The following is a 22,144-nucleotide window of genomic DNA, read 5'->3' on the forward strand; positions in this document are numbered from 1 at the left end:
ATGTGTATATACTATTATAGAATTTAGTATCATCATATTATTTGTTACTATTAATTAATAATGTATGTTAATTTCATGTACATCATGCTAATTTTAAAACATGTTAAATATGTATATATTTTTAAATCAACTATTCATTCTTTTCTCTTCTTTCTTTTTTTGGGTCACTGGGTCTCTGCTTAAAATCTAAAGAGGTCAGGACAGAAGAAACAACGTAACTGAATGGGACCTGTGGTTTCTTTCTCTGTTAGGTTACGAGCACAACTTTAACACCTATGATGACACCTTCATCACAGACCTCAACACGCCCTATGACTATGAGTCTTTGATGCACTATGAGCCTTTCTCATTTAACAAGAACGACAGTGCTCCTACCATCACGGCCAAGATCCCTGAATTCAACACCATCATTGGGCAGCGTCTGGATTTCAGTGCCACTGATTTAGAGAGGCTGAACCGAATGTACAATTGCAGTGAGTACCGCTGGGTCTGAGAAGTAGGTAAACAAACCTCAACAGAGTTTCCCCCAGCCCTTCAGTTTCCCCTACATTTCCCTTCACTGTTCCTTTCTGTTCTAGTTAAGGAAAATGGACAAACCACATAACCTTAGTTTATCTCTGGAGTAGAAAAAATTGTAACACCTTCCTTGTTACAGGAGGGTTATGAAAATCAATTATGTGGTTGTATTTTACAAAGTAAAGTATTGGATCAATGATGTAAGAGGCTGTAATTGTTCAGCTTCTTCAGCTTCCTTTTGAAGGGTGTATCCTTGTGTAAAGCTCAGGATAGGGGATGGTCTTGAAAGTATCTTTTATCCTGAAAAGTTCTTTACACAAGTTAGTTGTTCTAGAGTCATCTAGTGCTCAGAGATGGGTTGTTTTCTAAATTGACCCTTTAGTCTTCAGGGACGCATTTTTTTTTTTTAAGATTTTATTCATTTATTTGACAGAGAGAGATCACAGGTAGGCAGAGAGAGAGGAGGAAGCAGGCTCCTCACGGAGCTGAGAGCCCGATGCGGGGCTCGATCCCAGGACCCTGAGATCATGACCTGAGCCGAAGGCAGCGGCTTAATCCACTGAGCCACCCAGGCGCCCCCAGGGATGCATTTTTAAATTCTGTTCAATATGCATGGACAGAAGACGTACTAAATACAAAGATCTACCAGGTACCTCCTTCTTGACCTAAAGGAGTTCTTGGTTGACATTTACAGCAAAGCACAACGACAGACCTTTTCATCCTTTGACTCTGGGAAGTGGGGAGGGCAGCTGCTATGTTGGATGTTCTAAGATGTAATGGATGACAGCGGGATTTGCATTAAGGAAAAGTCAAGAAAATGTGCTGTGTCTAAACAATGAGGTCTTTTTAGCTTAAGACATTAGGTCTGTGAAATAAGATGACTTAAATTTTTAACCAGGGGACAAAAATATCATTTGCAGCCACAACTCACACACTTTTGGACCACTGTGCTTTTGAGAAGGCAAACATCTGTGGAATGATTCAGGGTACCAGAGATGATGCTGACTGGGTCCATGAGGACGGCACTCAGTCTGGACAAGTGGATCATACCTTGGTGGGACGATGCAGAGGTGAGTGAAGGCAGAAAGTAAGCACACTGAGTGTTCACCAGGTTCCATTAGGGAATGACAACAGGCAGGTTTTGCCTCGAATGCAATGTTAGTTATCAAACTTGGAAATCCACACAAGCACAAGGAACATTTCTCATATTTTAATTATCAACTCAGTAAAAAGTATGTAGTTTCTGGGCATGCAAAAGAAAGATGCCTTTAAGTGATGATAAAACTAATATAGACATATGGTTGGTAAGACATGGTTTTGTAAATAAAGGTAATGTCTCTAGAGCAATACCCTACAATACAACTGTAAGGCAAGCCACATACGCAATGCGAAATTTCTAGGAGCCACATAAAAAAGAAACACGAGAAATTCTTTTTAACCATATATTTTATTTAACCCAATATATTCAAAATATTAGCATTTTGACATGTAATTAATAGTAAAGTTATTAATGAGCTACTCCACATTTTTTATACTCAGTATTATAGGACGTGTCAGTTTGGCCTGGCCACCAGTGATTCAAGGGCTCAGTGGCCACCTATGTTGGGTTGCCCCATATTGGATGGCATGGCTTCGGATAGTTCTTATGAGTGGTTTGTGTAGTGAAAAGACCACAAAATCAGATGGACCCGGATTTGAAACCTGGCTCCATCCCTTGCTAATTCTAACCATAGGTAGTTGTTTTTGTCGGTGTCCTTTTTTAAGTCTTTGCTTTTGTAAATCTCTCTAACTGGTCCAGGATATTGATACTTACCAGCAAAGATAGACGGAACTAACACATAGAAAACCTCCAGCTGCAGACCAGCAGCTTCCCTCTCCATTTTTTCCCATCTTCCCTTTCTGTCTAGAGGTTCCATTTATTATTTTTTTTATTTCTATTTTAACATCCTTTTATGTTGTGCCTGTCTCAGAAATAATCTTGACCCTGTAGATCGTTATCATTTTTTAAAGATTAGGCTGTTACAAAATCCCTCAGTCTCTGTCCAAGTGAGTTAATTGGCTTTCCTTCACAGAAGGGACCCAGCTGGTCACCCAGAGGCCAGGCCACTGGGGTCAGAGGTCACAAACAATGGCTGCTCTTCCTCCTGTCATGGCAATGGGTGAAAGTCTATGCCACCCGTCATATTATCAAACACATAATCTTCAGTGTTCAAAGGGTGATCTCAGTCTCAAGTTCCTTCTAAATTTCCATCATAGTATCTCATCCAATCTCTCCTGCGGACTTTTGCTAGGCTACTATACAATTTCCAACTGAACAGAAGAGTGGCTGTCCTATGAGGGAAACGTGTTAGAACACTGTCCCAGCACCTTAATAGGAAAGGAAAGGACCACAGCCCAGGAGAAATAACTAGAAAAGTTTTACCAGGTAAACTTGGACAGCCATTATGCTTCTTCCACTGGAAACATTTAATGGTGGTGTGCTCCCTCTGCTAGAGACCACTGGTGGTGTTGTGGTAGATGTAGAGACTCAAAGAGCATGAGGATCCTTGGGATAGAAGCCACCTCCCATTTGAAACCAGGAGAGAGGAATGGACACCTTCGAATTAGCGGCCCCGGGTAGGCAAGAATACAGGTCTCCCAGCACACAAACCTGGGTTATTAGACTCTCATTTCCTATCTCTGAGTACACCGGGGTGCAATTCCTCAGAAAAGACCATCTGGAGACCTTCTTAGCCATGTGAGCTAACCCAAGCACTGGTTTTATTTAACCGAAGCACTCAGTAATTCACAATGCTGAGAGCTCAGGCTAGTAAGCTCAAGTACCAAGAATAACATGCAAGAAAGTATAATTTTTCCTAATATAATATTAAAGCCATTAGATATTTTTAAAGCTTTATAGAGAGCCCATTCAAACAGTGATGCTTGTTGCCATCGTGGAAGGTACAATGCCCCACATATGAGGCAGGACGAAGTGGAGAGCCATAGGGCCAAAGTACTTAAAACTGTCCTAGGTGCTCACTTTGTTTTTACTTTATGAGATATGTTGAGTGGATACTTTGGTAAGAAGCTGAATTCTGGAGTACAATTTAAAGGACTTCTTTATACGCAAGAATCATTCTTTGTGCTTCCCTGCGATGTGCCGATTTTCCCAATGACGTATTCCTTTAGCTGCCTGCCACTTTATGGGAAGAGAGCTCTAAGATATAGGAGTTGAGCAGACCTCAGGTTGGTTATAAACCCAGACACTTCTCACCCTCCTTTTCAGTGTTCTTTCAACGCTTTATTTATGTTCAGGACAAATCCTCAACTAGTCCCGTAATAAGCCTTGAATGCCCCTTCTTACCTCACGGTAAAGATGACTTTGCCACTGATAATGCATCCAATTAAGGCTAGAAACAGGAGAGACAGAACCCTTATCACTGCGAATATTTCAACTCCATTCCCTAAATATTGGAATCCCATTGTCTTTCTACAGCTAGAAAATCGGCTTTTTTCCTTGGAATGGATCTCTAAACAAGAAAACAGATAAGGAAAATAGTATTCAGCTCAAAGACACTAAATTCCATCAAGCTTTGCTTGAAGTCCATATCTCATTAAGTCAGTGGGAGTACATTTCATGAGCTTGGGGACAAAGGCAATGGGGAGCTGGGGCTTTCAGCAGGGAGTCTGTCCATGGAGGCAGAAAGAAGACACACCGCTTTCTTTTCATTTCTTTTAGTTTTCCCCAGAAGGGTTCTGGCTTTGTTGCCTGGGTAATGTCTGCTGCTCACTGATTCACTTTACGGGAGCCCAGGGTGCCCCGGGGTGGGGGCCGCTGGAGATGGCTCACTGGGCTGCTCCTCCCAACAGGTGCCGGCTACTTCATGCACTTCAGCACCAGCTCGGGGATGGCAGAAGAGGCAGCCCTCCTCGAGTCCCGGATTCTCTACCCAAAGAGGAAGCAGCAGTGCCTGCAGTTTTTCTATAAAATGACGGGAAGCCCTTCAGATCGACTCGTCATCTGGGTCAAGAGGGATGACAGCACAGGCAATGTTCGCAAGCTGGTGAAGTTGCAGACCCTCCAAGGTACCTGGAGACGCTCGTGCCGGGGCTAGTTTGGCTTAAGTCTGGAATCCTGCTCTGTCTTCTCCTTCCCTTTCCCCTTCCTTTGCTCCCTTCCTCCCCTCTCTTTGTGCCTTCTTCTCCTCTTCCTCCTCCTCTCCCGATTTTCCTCCCTTTTCTTCCAGCCCCCTCTTCCTGATCTGAGGGCCCACTATAATATCTGGTATGTTTTAAGCCCTCCATGAATATTTTAAGCCCTCAGAAATCAGAAACCACATTGAAAATTTAGGTGAGGCTGAAATATACTTTTGGAAGAGGCCAATCAGAATGTAGAAATCTGATTTTCACTACAGCTCTGGAGACAGCCAGGGCAGAGAAAATGGGTGATTTGGGGGTAGAGCTGGAAATAAAAGGGAAGTGGGAGATGGTGCTCCTAGAGAGAGTGGTTCGGTAGGTGACAAGTGTTTCTGCATCTGTTTCATTTATTTATTTATTTATTATTTTTTATTACGTTCAATTAGCCAACGTCTAGTACCATTATTTAATACACTGGACTAACATAAAACCTACTTGTGAAGTTGGAGGGAAACAGGATGTGTGTAAATATTAACTTAATTATATCGTTTCTATATTCCTAAGGATAATTTTATGTATCTCTACAAGAGGGTCAGCATGAAAATCTTAAAATACTAAGGGAGATAGTTGGATTTGAGGTTAATCTGAGTGTAAATCAAGATCCAGAGTTATAAAGATTCATTTTTATATTCTTTTGTGGTGGTGGTGGTTCATTCGCAACCAGAAGAGACACACACTTATCTTTTTCTTTTTCTTTTTTTTTTTTTTAAAGATTATTTATTTATTTATTTGATAGAGAGAGATCACAAGTAGATAGAGAGGCAGGCAGAGAGAGAGAGAGGGAAGCAGGCTCCCTGCCGAGCAGAGAGCCCGATGCGGGACTCGATCCCAGGACCCCGAGATCATGACCTGAGCCGAAGGCAGCGGCTTAACCCACTGAGCCACCCAGGCGCCCCCCACACTTATCTTTTTCATTCGATGAAGAAGTTCTCCGTTAAAACGAGTCCCGACAGACAAAGCATCATTTGAGTACTTCCAGAAGAAGCTGCTGTTCTTGAAGCATGGAAGCTTCTTTAGAGGTCACTTCTGAGAACAGGTGTCTGAATCACCTCTACCCAGGCCCTCCGTAGGTTACCTGGGAGTGCAACAGATAATGGTTTGGAGGGTTCACTTTTCTGGCTGAAATGTACAGAGCATCTCTACCAAATGGAGGGATGACAGCTAGGTGCTCTTCAAGAGTTGGGAATTTTCTATGTTACCAAGGATTGTACTTTTTTAATGAGACAATGAATTCGACTCTTAGTAACCCTGATGGGGTCTGTTATGGCTCACTTCTATATAAAGCTGACAATGTCAGCCTCGTAAGCACAGAATCAACCAAACAACCCTCTCATGCTTCACTTATTTCCTGACACTGCTCTGCTTTGAGTTCCATTGACTTTAAAGTGTGTCTCTGTTCAGAGTTTCCTAGGAGCACCACAGGAGTGGATTTCTAAAGTAGCTCATTCTGACCCTGACTTGTAAATGAAGCTTTTCTAAAATATTAGTTGAATATCATTTAATGTTTGTGTGGTATTCAACTTAAGATAGTTACAACTTTTTAAAATTTTAAATATATGGAAACTTTATTTCTTTATTTATACTTTTCCCAGGTTTTTATTTTATTTCTTTAAATGTAAATTTTGTTAGTTACCATGCAGTGCAATGTTGGTTTCTGGAGTAGAATTCAGGGATTCATCACTCACATACAAACACCCAGTGCTCATCACAAGTGCTGTCCTTAACGTTCATCACCCTTCTAGCCCCTCCCCCGCCCGCCTGCCTCTATCAACCCTCAGTTCGCTCTCTATCGTTAAGAGTCATTTATGGCTGGTTTTGAATAGCTCTTCACTTTAGCAAATTGTATTTTTTCACTGAAGTACTTACATAAAAATATGTCTACCTCTCTCCACGTATGTATACATATCGATGTTTATGTGCGATCTTAGGTGCAAACTGCTTGCATACAAATATGTGTATGTACGCACACATTTCTGCTTTTACTGAAGCTAGGATCCCCTTATAGGTGACAAATTGGAACAAACAAGGATGAGATTTGTGTCCCAAACAATCTTAGTACTATTTATCATCTGCCTGATTCAGCAGCTCTGTGGAAGCATGGAAAGGAAGCGTTCTTAAAGACTTTACAGTTGAGTCTCTGCCTACATGGTAATGGGCCCTCGGGTCTTCCTTCTAGTACCATGTTCCCACATTTCAATCTCAAGGTGACAGTCCCTATGAAGATGGTTTAACTGGGGTGAGTAAATAGTAAAAATCTTGTATGTCTATCCCTATTCCAGACATCCTCCACCCATTACATCTAGATCCATGCGTCCACCATGTGACTGCAATCCTGTCCCCAGGAGATGGTACTTACATCTGTTTATAGGTTATAGATGTGGCCAATGTGCCCTCCCAAGGCCTCTCCTCTGTATGAAGGTAACCTAATCACACAGGCGATAACCAGCTCCACTCCAGAAAACAGAACATAGACCTGTTCCTTGAAGTTATCCTTAGAGAGAGTGACTGACAACAAAGGGAGATAAAGGCATTCTTGTCTGGTGAGAACAGAGCTCTGTACGTAGATTTCTGGTTATAACATACAGAAGGAGGAAAAATACTTCCGAAGCCCTCTGGCCAATTGCATTTCAGACTAAACTTCTGTAACACTCATCTGTTGAAATTCGTCTGTTGAAATTCATTTTAGCCAACTGGATCCCCACTTGGGATCTAGCATTTTTCTTTTCCTTTCAGACCCAGGGCTAAGGTACACTCTGTCTGACTGCCAAAGTAGGGGCAAATCTTTAACCAGTTCTGAGTTGCTGTGGCCTGGAGGTTTCCTTTGCCTAGACCTTCAAGCTCCTTTCTGGTTTCTTATGCTGAGCAACAGGAACCCATGTTCGAGAACAGCCTTCTCAACTTCTTACCTTGGGTCTTTATTCAAAATTTTCACTTCCAGCTCAGTCTCAGGAAAAAACAAAAAAAACCCCAGTAGACCTAATTTTCACTAGAATGTGACTATCTGGGGGCGCCCGGGTGGCTCAGTGGGTTAAAGCCTCTGCCTTTCGCTCAGGTCATGATCCCAGGGTCCTGGGATCGAGCCCCACATGTGGCTCTCTGCTTGGCAGGGAGCCTGCTTCCTCCTCTCTCTCTCTCTGCCTGCCTCTCTCCCTACTTGTGATCTCTATCTGTCAAATAAATAAATAAAATCTTAAAAAAAAAAGAATGTGACTATCTGGATAGTGGCAACTTTTTTGGTATTATTATTATTTTTTAAAAGTATGGATCCCCTATTTGGTGGGATTTCAGATAATACAAAGAGAAAAATTTGGATGTTAGTGGGTGAATTGGTCTTGCGTAGGGGAGATCCAACTTGTCCTGTATGTGAATATTCACTCCAGAACATACCGTATATTTCTCTGGCATCAAGTCATGGGTTGGACCATATGAAATCACCATTATTTGACTTTGAGCTTACAAAATGGCTATTTTTATGGTTCAGCCTATTTCTTGGGTATTCAGTGCAAACATTAGGGGATCGGGTGCATTTATACCATGAAGCCCAGGGAGAAACACTGAACCTATGGAATTGAATGATAAGGGAAAACAAATTCTGATTAAGATTTGAATATGAGGGGCACCTGGGTGGCTCAGTCCTTGGGCATTTGCCTTTGGCTCAATTCATGATCCCAGGGTCCCAAGATCGAGTCCCACATTGGGCTCCCTGCTCAATGGGAAGCCTGCTTTCCCTCTCCCACTTCCCCTGCTTGTGTTCCTGCTCTCGCTGTCTCTCTGTCAAATAAATAAATAAAATCTTTAAAAAATATTTAAATATGAATATTAAAATAAACCATAGGGTATCTTTTTACAGTTATTTTCCCTTAGTAGATATGTGAATTTGGAAAGGTTCCTCAACCAGTTTATAACAGTACCTGTCTCATAGGGATATTGTGAGGATTAAATTAGATAATTCATATAAAGCAGTTGGCATGCAGGGTGTCTGGGTGACTCAGTCAGTCAGGTGTCCGACTCTTGATTTCAGCTCAGGTTATGATCTCATGGTCTTACTCAGCGCAGAGTGTGCTTATCCCTCTCCCTCTGCTGCCCCCGCCCCAGCTCTCACTCTCACTCTCTTTCTCTCTCACACAAATAAATAAATAAAATCTTTAAAGCACTTGGCGTGCTATCAGGCTTATAGGCCACACTTAAATGTTGACCACAGTTGTCACCAACCTTCTCCTCTGTCTTCAGGAGATTTGGACCAAAATTGGAAAATTGCCCATGTGACGCTCAGAGAAGAAAAGAAGTTTCGCTACCTATTCCAGGGCACAAAAGGCGACCCCCAGAACTCGAATGGGGGAATTTACCTGGATGATGTCACTCTGACAGAAACCCCATGCCCTGCAGGTGTTTGGACCATACGGAATATCTCCCAGGTCCTTCAGAACACGGTTCCAGGGCAGAGGCTCCAGAGCCCTCGATTCTACAACTCAGAGGGATATGCTTTTGGGTTGACCTTATACCCTAATGGCAGACTCAACTCGAGTAGCCCTGGCTACTTAGGACTTACTTTTCATCTGTACAGTGGGGAGAATGATGCTGTCCTGGAGTGGCCAGTGGAAAACAGACAGGCGATAATGACCATCCTTGACCAGGAACCTGATGCTAGAAATAGAATGTCCTCGAGCATGGTGTTCACTACCTCCAAGTCCCATACATCTTCAGGCAAGTACTCTAAAATCTGCTGCTCAACCTGAAAGGGCCAGTGGATGTGATTCCCATGCGGATACAAGAGATGAACATTCCTCTTGCATTTCCTCCTTGGGTACATCAGCAACATAGTCATGTTGGAATATTAAGTCACATTTTCAACGTTAGCTTATCTCCCTTCTCTTTTCCAAATTCACTTATCAAGCATTTGTTAAGGGCTTTCACTCTGCCAAACTCAGCCAGTACCTAGAATATAAGCCAACCAGGCAGTTCCTGCTTCCTTGAACGCAGTCTACATGAGAAGACAGATACTGCTTGTCTTAGCAATTGCTCAGAATTTGCTAGCCTCCATGCAGAACTAATGCACTGATTCCTAAAATACCAGCGATCATCAGTATGTTAATGGAATAAACTCACATCAAAAAGAAATGGGCAGGAGGGTATGTGCTATGGTGAGTGCTGTGAAATGTGTAAGCCTGATGATTCACAGACCCATACTCCTGGGGCAAAGAATACAAGAAATGGGCAGATTTTTAAATTTTTCACATGGAAAGTCTTAAGCCTTAAAAGGAAGAGGCTCTCATTGTCCCTTTGTCTTCACTGAGAAAGTGACTTGATAATGGAAAATTCAACCCTTCAGAATTCTGGTTCTCTGCCCTTCCCCCTTACCAATTCTGAGTTTTAATTCTCCTGGAAAATATAAGTAATCTGATATTTTTACAACATATATAATTTTTTCTAACAAAGCTTTATCTACTTATTAAAGGGCAGTTGGAGAATGAAATATAAAGAGATAATGTGATGTTATGTTACTTATAACTTTGCAGCGATAAATGGCTCCATCATCTGGGACAGGCCATCCATTGTGGGAACCTATGATAAGGACTGTGATTGTTTTAGAAGCATCGACTGGGGCTGGAGTAATGTCATCTCCCACCAAATGCTAAAAAGAAAGAGTTTCCTTAAAAATGATGACCTTATACTTTTTGTGGACTTTGAAGGTACTTTTGCAGATCTTCCTGAATAACTAATCCTATATTCTGGGACTTCTACTGATTTCGTACCAATTTTTGAGCATCTCATGGAGGGTGGGGAATTTTTTTTTTTTTTTTTTGAGGCCCAGGTTTAAAAAAAAAAAAAAGATGACCTCTAGGAGAGCTATTGCTCAAGGACTCCATCTTTAACTGTCCTTGGGAGAAACTAAAACTTTGGTGTCATCCTTTTGATAATTTATCAAATATGATAGTTTGCTGACTTCAATTTAGTTTTGATCACTCTGGCTGTGCTAGCTTTGTGCTTCCTTTTTCAAGATATAATAAATAAAAATGTGAATGGATTACTTTGAAAATAAAAATAGCTAGCATGAGAATCAGCTGGATTCCAACCACCTTTCCATGTCACTGAAGGTGACGTCTGTGAGGGATGGGGGTGGCCCAGGGAACGTTCTCCAGAAGTGAAAGTTAATCTAATCAGATGTTAATTGCTTCTCTTCCTCACTGGCCTTTGTCTATTTCCTCAAGATATCACCTACCTTAACCAGACTGAAGTTCCAACTCCAGACACAAGGCTGACTCCTCAAGGCCTTGTTCTCCAGGACCAGGAGCAGGAGTCCTCAGAACAAAATTCAGGAAAGGTGTTGTTAGAGAATGTGCTCCCCGGCAGCCTGGACCAGAGGCAGCCTGGCCGACAGAAGCGATCAGTGGAGAACACAGGCCCTCTGGAAGACCACAACTGGCCACAGTACTTCAGAGATCCGTGTGACCCGAACCCTTGCCAAAATGAAGGCATCTGTGTGAACGTGAAGGGGATGGCGAGCTGCAGGTAGGCTCTGTGGCCGGTGGGGAGGTAGGGAATGGGTCAGCAGAGGTGAGCCAAACATTTGCCTCACCTGGGAAAAGACACTGTTCTCAGGTTAGGGCGATGACCACATCAGAGGGTCACTTCGACCCCACAGAGCTGTGCTCTGAATCAGCGGGCTTGTGCTGTCAGGGCATAGCCAGGGTCCTGCCAGGGCAGAGGGGTCCTAGATCTCCCAACTCTTGGCTTTCATCCCTTGTCCACCTCTAGGACGTGGTCAACAACATCTTGAATGTTGTTGGGATTTTGAACTCCCCTGCAGCGGTCACAAATGTTCCAGAGCTTTTAGCCGAGGAACGGCATGACCTGCCTCAGTGAAAATGAAGACCAAGCTTAAATCTTTACTGACTGCCAGTGTTATTGTTATTTATGATTAAGTATTATTTCTATCATCTATTTGTTCTGTTGTACTATGATTATAGTTATGTTTTCAATAATAGTCATACGAATATCTGATAGTTTTGACAGCTTGCTATATAGGCATGTGCTTTCCTGTGCATGATCCAAGATATTCCTCACGACCACCCTGTGACATAAGGACCCTTGTTCTCCCCATTTGGCCCGTAAAGAAGTTGAAGCTTAGGAGGCTAAATAATAAGACTAACATTTCCCAGATGGCAAATACCAGAGCTGAGACTTGCATCCATGTCTGTCTGTCTGCACAGTTTGCTAGATTTAATATTTCTTTATATAATCTTTGTCGTTTGCATAAAATATTTCATAAAAGGATATACATGATGAAAACATCAGTTTCATGTGGCAAAATAATGTCAGAGGACGCGAATGGCCTTCTTGGCTCAAAAGACCTAGGTTTCTTCAGAGTCCTTTTCGATCTCCACTTTTTTACTCCTTTTTTAAGCTTTATGTTGAAATGGTTTTAGATTTACAGGTACATTTGCTAAAATACTACGGACCTTCCCATTCACAAATGTTCACATCTTCCACAACCATAGCAAAATTAGCAAAGCCGAGAAATGAGCATTAATGCAACTAAATACAATTGACAATAGCATTTGCTAAACCACAGACTTCATTCAGATCTCTCCACTCTTTTCGCCAATGTCCTTTTTTTGTTCTGGGATCTAAATCAGGGCCCCTCGTTATATTCGGTTTCATGACTCCTTAACCTCCTTCACATTGGGACAACCCCTCAGTCTTCCCCTCTCTTTTACTACCTTGACACTTTTTTTTTTAAAGATTTTATTTATTTATTTGACAGAGATTACAAGTAGGCAGAGAGGCAGAGGCAGGCAGAGAAAGAGGGGGAAGCAGGCTCCCTGCCGAGCATAGAGCCCGATGCGGGGCTCGATCCTAGGACCCTGAGATCATGACCTGAGCCGAAGGCAGAGGCTTAACCCACTGAGCCACCCAGGCGCCCCCTACCTTGACACTTTTGAGGAGTCCTACCCAGTTATTTTATAAATTGCTCCTCCATTTGGGTGTGTCTAATGTTTTCTCATGATTATAGTGAGATTGTACATTTTTGGCAAGAAGAGCAAAGATAAGGTATGCCCTTTCTCGGTGGGCCATATGAGGGGCACGTGATGTCCAAGGAATTACAACTGGTGATTGTGACCTTGATTCCCAGGCCACGGGGTGTCCATTCCTCACTCTGCTGTTAAGACATGTCTTGGGAGAGACATTCAGAGACCATGCGGGCATCCTGCTTTTTCTAGAATCCTCGCCTGCTAATGTCATCGTCCATTGGTGGACCTGTTGCCACAATCGCCCTGAAATAGTCCAGTGGCGATTTCCCATCTCCCCCACTCCCTCCGCGTTCAGTAAGTGAAGTTCTGCTGGAAAGAATAAAGGTCCACTCCTCCCGATTCATTGATTCACGCAACTCGTTATTTATATCACGAAGGGCACAAAAACATTTCCTTTCTTCCCTGGGCCATAGTTCCATAACACCAGTCTTGCCTTTGCTGCTCACGGCGTCCCGGCCTTGACTTTGGGGGGCTCTTCCAGACTGGCTCCTGTACCGTCTCGGCACCGGCTCCCTGCTTTGTGAACAGTCTTACTTTCTGGCACCACAGGGCACTCTAGGCTTATCTTTTATTTTCCATGTCCCAGGAATAAGCCACTTCTCCAAACAGTTCTAGTTTCTTTTATCAGAGAATGCTCTCGTCGTTTCTTGAGGGGTCCACAGCCGTGGGTCTGCCTCTCCGCTGAAGGGGCCTTGGACACCAGACTTCCATCTGTGTCCCAGCTGGCTTTACCCTCAGAGTAAGGAAGGCCGCGGTTCCCGCTTGTGTGTCATCCTCTACTCAGCCAAATAATCCCTTTTCCACAAACCTGCAGCTTGTGGGATAAGCTCCTCCAAGGGAATCCTCGAGAATATCATTAAACTGTGTTGTGGAGGGGACTAGGCCAGAGAAAAATTGAACAAACTTGTTATTATGCACTGATTTTTAAAAAAAAGATTTCATTGATTCATTTGACAGAAAAAGAGAGAGAGAAAAGAAAGAGCACATGCACAAGCTGGGGTGGGGGCAGCAGAGGGAGAGGGAGAAGCAGACCCCCCACTGTGCAGGGTCCCCAATGCAGGAATTGATCCCAGGACCCTGGGATCATGACCTGAGCCGAACACAGACGTTTAACTGACCAAGCCACTCAGAAGCCCCTATTACACACTGACTTTTAAGAAGCTGATGTCTAGGCTTGTGATGAGGGAGGCAAAATAGTGCCAGAATGAGTAAAAGGAGTAACTTTTTACTTCTGTCACATTTGCTTCCGTGGTTAGACTTTGTGATGAGAATGTTGTTTGAAGCAAAGGCTGTGACTGCCCCAGAAGCGAGGAAACATCACCCTCCATGCCTTGCGTCTGACATTAGTTGATCTCTCCACCACATGACATTAAAACACTAACAAGCAAACCCAAGATGTGGACTCTGTGGGTCTGTCTACCAAACAGGGCAGGAGACAGTGTGCTCAGGATCTCACAGATTTTGGGGTGTCCTGGGAGATACATGGCAGGATCCTCACCTTACAGCAACATTTTGATTGATACCGTCTGGAAGTTCTCAAGCTCTAACTGATACTCGGGGTCAGACTCTATCTGGAGAATTTCCCTGGTAACTTACAGTCCCAAGCGGTGGGGGCCACATGTTCTTTAAATGCCCCAAACCTTCCTCTTGAGCCTCGCAGGTGATGATCAGGGCACCTGGTCCAGAGACAGGCCTTCAGGGATTAGACATGAAGTGTGAAACACTGAGTAACCCTGTGACCTTGAGCACGTGATTTAACCTCTCTGCAAAATGAAGATATGAGAAGGGTAATAAGCACCCCCTCCTTGGGCTGTTGCAAGACTGAATTGATTCATACAAAGCCTTTGGAATGGGGCCAGGCATATGGGGCCACTGACTCCGTGTCCCTTGCCACTGTGGCAGTCAGTGCTGGCTGCTACAGAGCGCTTGAGGCTCGGGTGCATCCCACACTCCTCTTGTGTCCTGTCCCCCTAGGTGTGTCTCCAGTCATGCCTTCTTCTACACGGGGGAGCGTTGCCAGGCCATGCAAGTGCATGGCAGCATCCTGGGCCTGCTGATTGGGGGCATGGCCGGTGTGATCTTCCTGACCTTCACCATCATCTCCATGCTTTCCCAAAGGACAAGGCAGTGACCTGCCTGCTGACCTCGGCCAGATCACAGAAGCACCTTCTCTACTCAGACCTTCCTTTCTGGGCCTCAGTGCAGACTGGGGCGGTTTTCGTCAGCTCTGCTCTGAACAGGCCTCCAAGGACCGTGGCCTCCAGCTTCCTGTGTGATCATTCTGGTTATTCTGCCCACCCCACCGCCCGCCCATCCTCACATGGCTCTGTTACCCTGCTCTGTGCTCCGAATGTAGCTCATGCGGCCTGGAACAGTCCTCATTACACTTCATTGTCAATCCCTTGTTTAATTGACTGTCTTTCCCTCCTTCCACATGCGGGGGGGGGGGGGGCTGAATTAACCATGTTTGCTCTAAGGCCCCGATGTGTGCCTGGCTGGCCCATCGTGAAAACTCAAAAAATGTGAATGAATGAACTGATAACAAATGAAGAACTAAGTTATAGAAACTCTCATTTCCCCTGCAAATAAAATATATGTGATGAAAACTGCATGCTGTTTCTATTAAAATGGAATACTTCTTTTGCGTCAGACATGATAGTATTGTTTTTTTTTTAAGATTTTATTTATTCATTTGACAGAGATCACAAGTAGGCAGAGAGGCAGGCAGAGAGAAAGGAGGAAGCAAGCTCCCTGCTGAGCAGAGAGCCCGATGTGGGGCTTGATCCCAGGACCCTGGGATCATGACCAGAGCCAAAGGCAGAGGCTTTAACCCACTGAGCCACCCAGGCGCCCCCACAATAGTATTCTTGAAGGGCTTATTAGAGGAAAGATTCCTTCTTACAGCAGCACTTTCAGACATTTGATCTCCTTCTCCTCTGATTCTAAAAATAGGTCTTCAAATATTTATAAATTCAATAAATATTTAGTCGGTACCTTCTGTGTGTCCAGCAGAGTGTGTGTGTGTGTGTGTGTGTGTGTGTGTGTGTGTAGAGGGAGAGCTGTCCAAAGCTCTTCCTCAGATCTTTTTAAGTCTAAAGCATATTTCACATACTATTCATGTAGAAAATTATTATATTAGCAAACTGACAGGAGCTAGTAGAAGAAAGTTTCAAAGAAGTAGCTGTAGACACACTTTCTTTCCATAGTTCCTAAGGAGATAAAACTATTTGGAGCAAGAAGTTTCCAAGATAGATCAAGTCAAAGGAAATCTGGTCAGTACAAGCTCCACAGAGAGATGGCTCTGGATGTTTAATAAAAGAAAATGTTTCGGGGCACCTGGGTGGCTCAGTGGGTTAAGCCTCTGCCTTCAGCTCAGGTCATGATCTCAGGGTCCTGGGATCAAGGCCTGCACTGGGCTCTCTGCTCAGCAGGGAGCCTGCTTCCCCCTCCCCCTTTGCCTGCCTTTCTGCCTACTTGTGATCTCTCTGTGTCAAATAAATAAATAAAATCTTTTAAAAAAATAAATAAAAAAAAAATGTTTCAAGGAGCCTGAGTAGCCCCAGCCTTAAGGGTACCAGCTTCCCAAGTACACACTTTATGGCCATTCTGGAAACAACATGATGGGTTAAGAAGACTCCGTTGCATGTGAAGGTTTGAGGAGAGTTTGTAACAGGTGCAAACAGCACCCCTCGCAGCCTGACTCTCCAGCCTGAGGTCACTGGTATCCCCTGGAGGGCTGGTTGAGGTCAAGACCTGCTCCAATGGAATATGGGTCTGGAAGTCAAGTAGGCCAGACAGGCACATCCAACCAACTGAGCAATTTTAGTGAATTCACATAAGCTCTTGGTCATAGTTCTCTAATCTGTCAAATGGAAGTAATAGCCACCTCCTCCCACCCCACTTTAACACGTCCGAAGTTGCAGAGTAATAAAATGGGGTAACGGGTAAGAACATAATTTAGAGCCAAATACATGCAAATGTTACTGTTCAATTTTCAGACTACATGAAACACTATCCAGGACCCAGCCTAGACTTTTGTTTCCCAAGACCAAATTGATAATAGACCGCTTTTTCTCCATGGGCCTCAGCCTGTAAACCCACATTGCCTTCCCAGCTAGGCCTGGAGAAGGTTGTGGCCTCCACAATTTCGCACTGTCTCACTTTAGAAGGGAACTCCAGGCTCCGGGCTATAAATACTATTACTGTTTTCCTTAGTTTTATTAGAAAGAAATGTGCTCTGGGCTATGCCTGACTTAGATGTGGTCTAGTTCAAAGGGAGAGGCCCCATTCCAAGCCAAAGACAACACTGCTTGTGAGTTCTCTCTGGAAGCAGCAGAAACTCGAATATCAAGGGTATTCTAGGATTTTGATCTAGTACTCTAAATTAAAACAGCAAGTCAAAACAATGATAAGAAGGTACCAGACTGAGGGTCAAATATTTTGCTATTTCTCTGCAGGTTCTCAGATACAGCAACACACCCACTACCCACCTGCATCTCTGTTGATGACTGATGGGCATTTCTGTTGATTGACTGATTAAGAACCTATCACATCATAGATGGGACATTGCACTCAGCTTTTCTTTGAGCCTAAAGTTCTCAGTCATTCCAGGAGAATTAGCAGATACTTTTTTCTTTTGAGGTGTTGGGGTGGTGATGGAAAAGTAGGCGTTCTTTTTGGGAGAGAGACAGAGAAATACCCATTACATCATCTCTAGGTATTGTGATATTTGAGATTTAGATGAGTGACGTGAAAAAGCAAGAAATTTTCTCTGCATCTGGGTGCTTGGTTCCTTGGTCAACATAGTGGGTCAACTTAGTGGGAAGGAGTCAGAGTAGTCTGAAAGTCTGAAAAATGTCTCACATCCCCCCACCCCTCCCTTATCCTTCCCCCTTTCCTCCTCTGTCTTGTTTCCTTCTATGAACTGGCCTGAGCCAATCTGGCCATTCTCTAATGTCAAGTTCTTTGGTACAATCTGGAGCCTGTGATAGTAGAAGTGGGTAGGACCCCTCCCCCTACCCCAAAGGCCACAGTGAACATTAATATATTTATTATTTATCAAGCCCCACAAAAGTCACCAAACCTATTTTGTAAATGTAGGACACTCTCTGCTCCATGATTTCGCTTTCCAACAAACATCTTGGATTAAATGTTCAACCAAATACGTGCAACTGAATAATCTGACAGCCAGGAAGAGACAATCAGCTACCCCAGGGTCTCTCATCCTGGGCATTACTGACATTTTGAATGAGATATTCTTTTTCATGATTGCTGTGCTGTACCCCGCAGGATGTTAGCAGCATCCTGGCCTCTGCCCATGAGATGCCAGCAGTTCCACCTCCCTGATTACAAAAACTAAAACGTCTCTAGATGTTGCCAAATGTCCCTGGGCGGGGGGAGTGAAGCCATCCTGGTTGAGAACCACCTGCCCAACTGGATCGGCCAATGGAATGTTCTAGCAAGTGAGGGAGGTGAGAACCGAATAGAGCTGTAATCCAAGATTCCACTCCAAAGTTAGTTCACTGGGCCTGCTGGCGGCGTGTTGTACCTACAGCTGTTTGAGAATCCCAGGTTACTAACGCAAAGATGGTTTCTAGCATCCTTTAAACTAACGAAAACCCTCTGCTGTGGTTTCGGATAGCAATATGTACTTTTTAAGATTTTATTTATTTATTTGAGAGAGAGAGGATGAGAGAGAGCAAGAGCATGAGAGGAGAAGGCTCTGACGAAGAAGCAGACTCCCTGCAGAGCAGGGAGCCCAATGCGGGACTCGATCCCAGGACTCCATGAACACGACCTGAGCCGAAGGCAGTCGCTTAGCCAACTGAGCTATTCAGGCGTTCCCAGACTAGTAATGTTGAAAAGTTTTTGCTTTGGATATTTCTGCTGCACAGACTTTTGTTTAGGGTGCCTCAGTGCTAAGGACCAGGGGAACGTTGCCGACTCCTTCGACAAGCATCTAACCTCCTCCAGCTCTGCATTATGGCAGACCCAGATACTGTGTCCAAAGAAGTATGATACTGACGCATCTCTGCAAGCAAATTACAGCCAGTCGAACACCTTCTCTTCTCCGGCTCCTCCTTCCTGAATGAATTATATCATTCATCTCATGGCTTGAGGCAGACCTGGGGATCCTGAAGTTCTACTCAGATAAAATTTGAGTAAAGTGAGCGTATTCTAGAGAGACTGAGTGCTTCAGTCGGCTCCAAGGTCCATTTAGAAGGAGACTCTGTTGTCCCCTTTTGGCTACCAGGGAAGTTTACTGAGACCAATGAGTGGTTTGGGGGATAGGACATCGAATGTGATGGGAAGATCTTTTTTGCTTGGTTTTCTTTATTACACATGTCATTTGATGTCTAATTTCCCACCTACTCACATTTCCATGTATTTATGAATATGGCTAAAATGGCTTTCCCATGTTATTTATAAAAACATATTTTTTCCCCCAAATCTTCAAGCAAAATTAATTTTCAAAGACAGGTATTGTATTTAGCCAGGAGTACTGCTCAGCAAACGATCACAAACCCTAAGGGGTGGGGGATGGGAGATATTGGGACGGGATGGTAGCAATCTCTAACGAGTACTGATGCAGAAGCAATGACAGAAGACAGGGAAATACAAAGCAAAATCACAACGAGATAGCACCTCACACCTGTCAGAATGGCTAACGTTAACAAGACAGGAAATCACAATTGCTGGCAAAGATGTGAAGAAATGGGAACCCTCTTACACTGTTGGCGGGAATGCAAGCTGGTACAGCCACTCTGGAAAACAGTATGGAGGTTCCTCAAGATGTTAAAAATAGAGCTACCCTACCACCCAGCAATTGCACTACTAGGTATTTATCCAAAGGATACAAACATAGTGATTCAAAGGGACACATGCACCCCAATGTTTACAGGAGCAATGTCCACAATAGCCAAACTATGGAAAGAGCCCAGATGTCCTTTGATGGATGAATGGATAAAGAAGATGTGTTATATACATACATTGGAGTACTACTCAGCCATCAAAAAGAATGAAATCTTACCATTTACGACAATTTGGATGGAAATGGAGGGTATTATGCTAAGCAAAATAAGTCAATCAGAGAAAGACAGATATATGATTTCACTCATATGTGGAATTTAAGAAACAAAACAGATGAACATGGGGAAGGGAAGGAAAAATAAAATAAGATGAAATCAGAGAGGGAGGCAAACCATGAGAGACTCTTTTTTTGTTATTATTATTTATTTTTTATTTTTTATTTATTTTTAAAAGATTTTATTTCTTTGTCAGAAAGAGACTGAGTGAGAGAGAGCACAAGCAGGTAGAGCAGCAGAGGGAGAGGGAGAAGCAGGCTTCCCACTGAGCAGGGAGCCTGATGCGGGTCTCAATACCAGGACCTGGGGATCATGACCTGAGCAGAAGGCAGTTGCGTAAGGGACTGAGCCACCCAGGTGTCCCAAGAGACTCTTAATCATAGGAAATAAACTGAGGGTTGCTGGAGGGGAGGAAGGTGGGAGGATGGGGTAACCAGGTGACGAGCATTAAACAGGGTGCAGGATGGCACGAGCACTCGGTGTAATATGCGACTGATGAATCACTGAAATCTACCTCTGAAATTAATAACACGCTCTCTATTAATTGGTTTTAAATAAAAATAAAAATAAAAAAAGAAATGACAGAAGAGATTTGACATGGATGAGGCAGCCGAACAGGGTTCCTGGGTATGAGTATGTGTGTGTATCTGTGTGTGTGTGTGTCTGTGTGTGTGCAGGAGCACATATATGCATATTGCTGTATGTAAGAGATGGACCTAAAGGTCGGAAAGATAGTGTAGACAAGGCCCACTTCTCTCCACCTTTCACAATTAGGCCCAGAGCTCGTTCTGCAGCCCCAGCAAGGACTGAGACATGGCCTCATGCGGGACACAGATTCCCTCAGGCCTAGACAGATTTATGTCAGTTTGACCCAAGCATGACCCAACAGCTCAGTGGAAATCATCAGTAACATTTCAAGATTTCTGTCTGGTCAAGAAAGTTAAAGGAGAATAGAAAAGTGGGCTTACCACTCTACTCCCTCAGCTGACTGTCAGTCAGTGCCGGAGACAGCATGATGCTCTGGCCGGTGCAGAAGGAAGGAAAACGCCCAGATAACTCTCTTAGCAGATCAGCTGCTCGGCTGTCTGCACTCACCACGGCCATCACCATGTAGCCAAGCTGCGTAGGACGAATGCCCCAATTCCTCACTTGTACTTAAACACCATGTTAGACACATACTTCGTTTCAGAGAACCCCTACTTTTCTCGTGCGTGTTTAAATGACATCCAATACTGAGAATGCTCGGCAGACTTCCAGCAGGAGGAAAAGTACATCCACGGGCGATGGGAACCTCGTGAAAATTCATTTGAATGAAGATGAAGGATAAAAATGGCAGGTGCCATCAGGCTGCTCCATTTGGGGGTCAAGTAGGTGGCTAATGTGAGATCTACTTTCACTCAAGCAACACGGTGGGAGTCCTTTCATGCTCCACCAGAGATCGAAGAGGGAAGGGGGCCAACCCCCAAGAGGGCCCAGAGGACCGGCCACTGTGTTCTGGGCTGCCCCTATGTGGCATCTTAAAGTGACACTGAGGGTGGAGACGTTTGTCTTCTCTACCTTTCCCATGGCTGTGCTCTCCCTCTCAGTCTGGGTACCCAGAACTGCTCCCCGCCCCGAGCCATCGGAGGGTACCTGCAGCAGACTGCATGAAGCGGGGGACAGAGTGAGGTGGGGACATGCCCATATTCCAGGTCAGACCGTCTGCACTCGGCACCTGGCTCTACCATTCCTGAGCTGCGTGACCCTGGGCAAGTTGTTAACTTCTCTGTGCTTGGTTTATTCATCTGCAAAATAAAAAAGAGCATCTCCTCAAGCCTGGGTTGATATAATCTTAAGATATAATCTTAAAGGAGATTATAAGCATGAAGAGTTTAGGACAGGCTCAATAAATGTTGGCCTAGTGCCATAGCAATCAGCCTTTTTCACTGGAGGGCGAATTTTATTTCCTTTGCTGTGCACCTCTCTCCCAGAAGTTTTTGCATGGTAAACCTCATCTCCCCTTGAGATTTGGTTTCCTATTAGATGGATGTCCAATTTAAGGGAGAAGGTGAGAGAGCTATTTTGGCGGGGGGAGGGGCAGAGCAGTATCCCAAAGCATATGATATTCTCGCATGTTCAGAAGCTGTGTGCCCATGACATAAGGCAGGTCAGCACGTCCCCCTGCTCCAAGGATCAGCCTTCTCGGCTGTGGGTACTGTTTACTTCTTTTGGGTCTCTCTGGATCACACTTTGGCTGGCAAAGCCAGCAGGTCCTCTTGAGTGCGTGTCCAGAGCCTCGACTAGAAACTTCCCAGGTGGCCTCAGGGTGGGCTGGTGTATCAGACAGCCTTGGGG

The 22,144-nt window shown here is 44.1% G+C and overlaps 1 protein-coding gene across 1 annotated transcript in view; it reads left to right on the plus strand.

Annotated features, from left to right (window-relative positions):
- MEP1A (meprin A subunit alpha) overlaps positions 1-15,334 on the plus strand; it is a 36,978-nt gene extending 21,644 nt beyond the window's left edge. Inside the window, exons 8-14 of the mRNA XM_046005523.1 lie at positions 252-473; positions 1,437-1,586; positions 4,366-4,581; positions 8,923-9,396; positions 10,209-10,382; positions 10,902-11,202; positions 14,700-15,334. Coding sequence (XP_045861479.1) covers positions 252-473; positions 1,437-1,586; positions 4,366-4,581; positions 8,923-9,396; positions 10,209-10,382; positions 10,902-11,202; positions 14,700-14,856 — 1,694 coding nt within the window. The 3' untranslated portion in view covers positions 14,857-15,334. The remainder of the gene's footprint in view (positions 1-251; positions 474-1,436; positions 1,587-4,365; positions 4,582-8,922; positions 9,397-10,208; positions 10,383-10,901; positions 11,203-14,699) is intronic.
- Positions 15,335-22,144: the final 6,810 nt, after the last annotated feature.

Source organism: Meles meles, chromosome 5 (genome assembly GCF_922984935.1).
Source record: "Meles meles chromosome 5, mMelMel3.1 paternal haplotype, whole genome shotgun sequence".
In the NCBI taxonomy this organism is placed as follows: Eukaryota; Metazoa; Chordata; class Mammalia; order Carnivora; family Mustelidae; genus Meles; species Meles meles.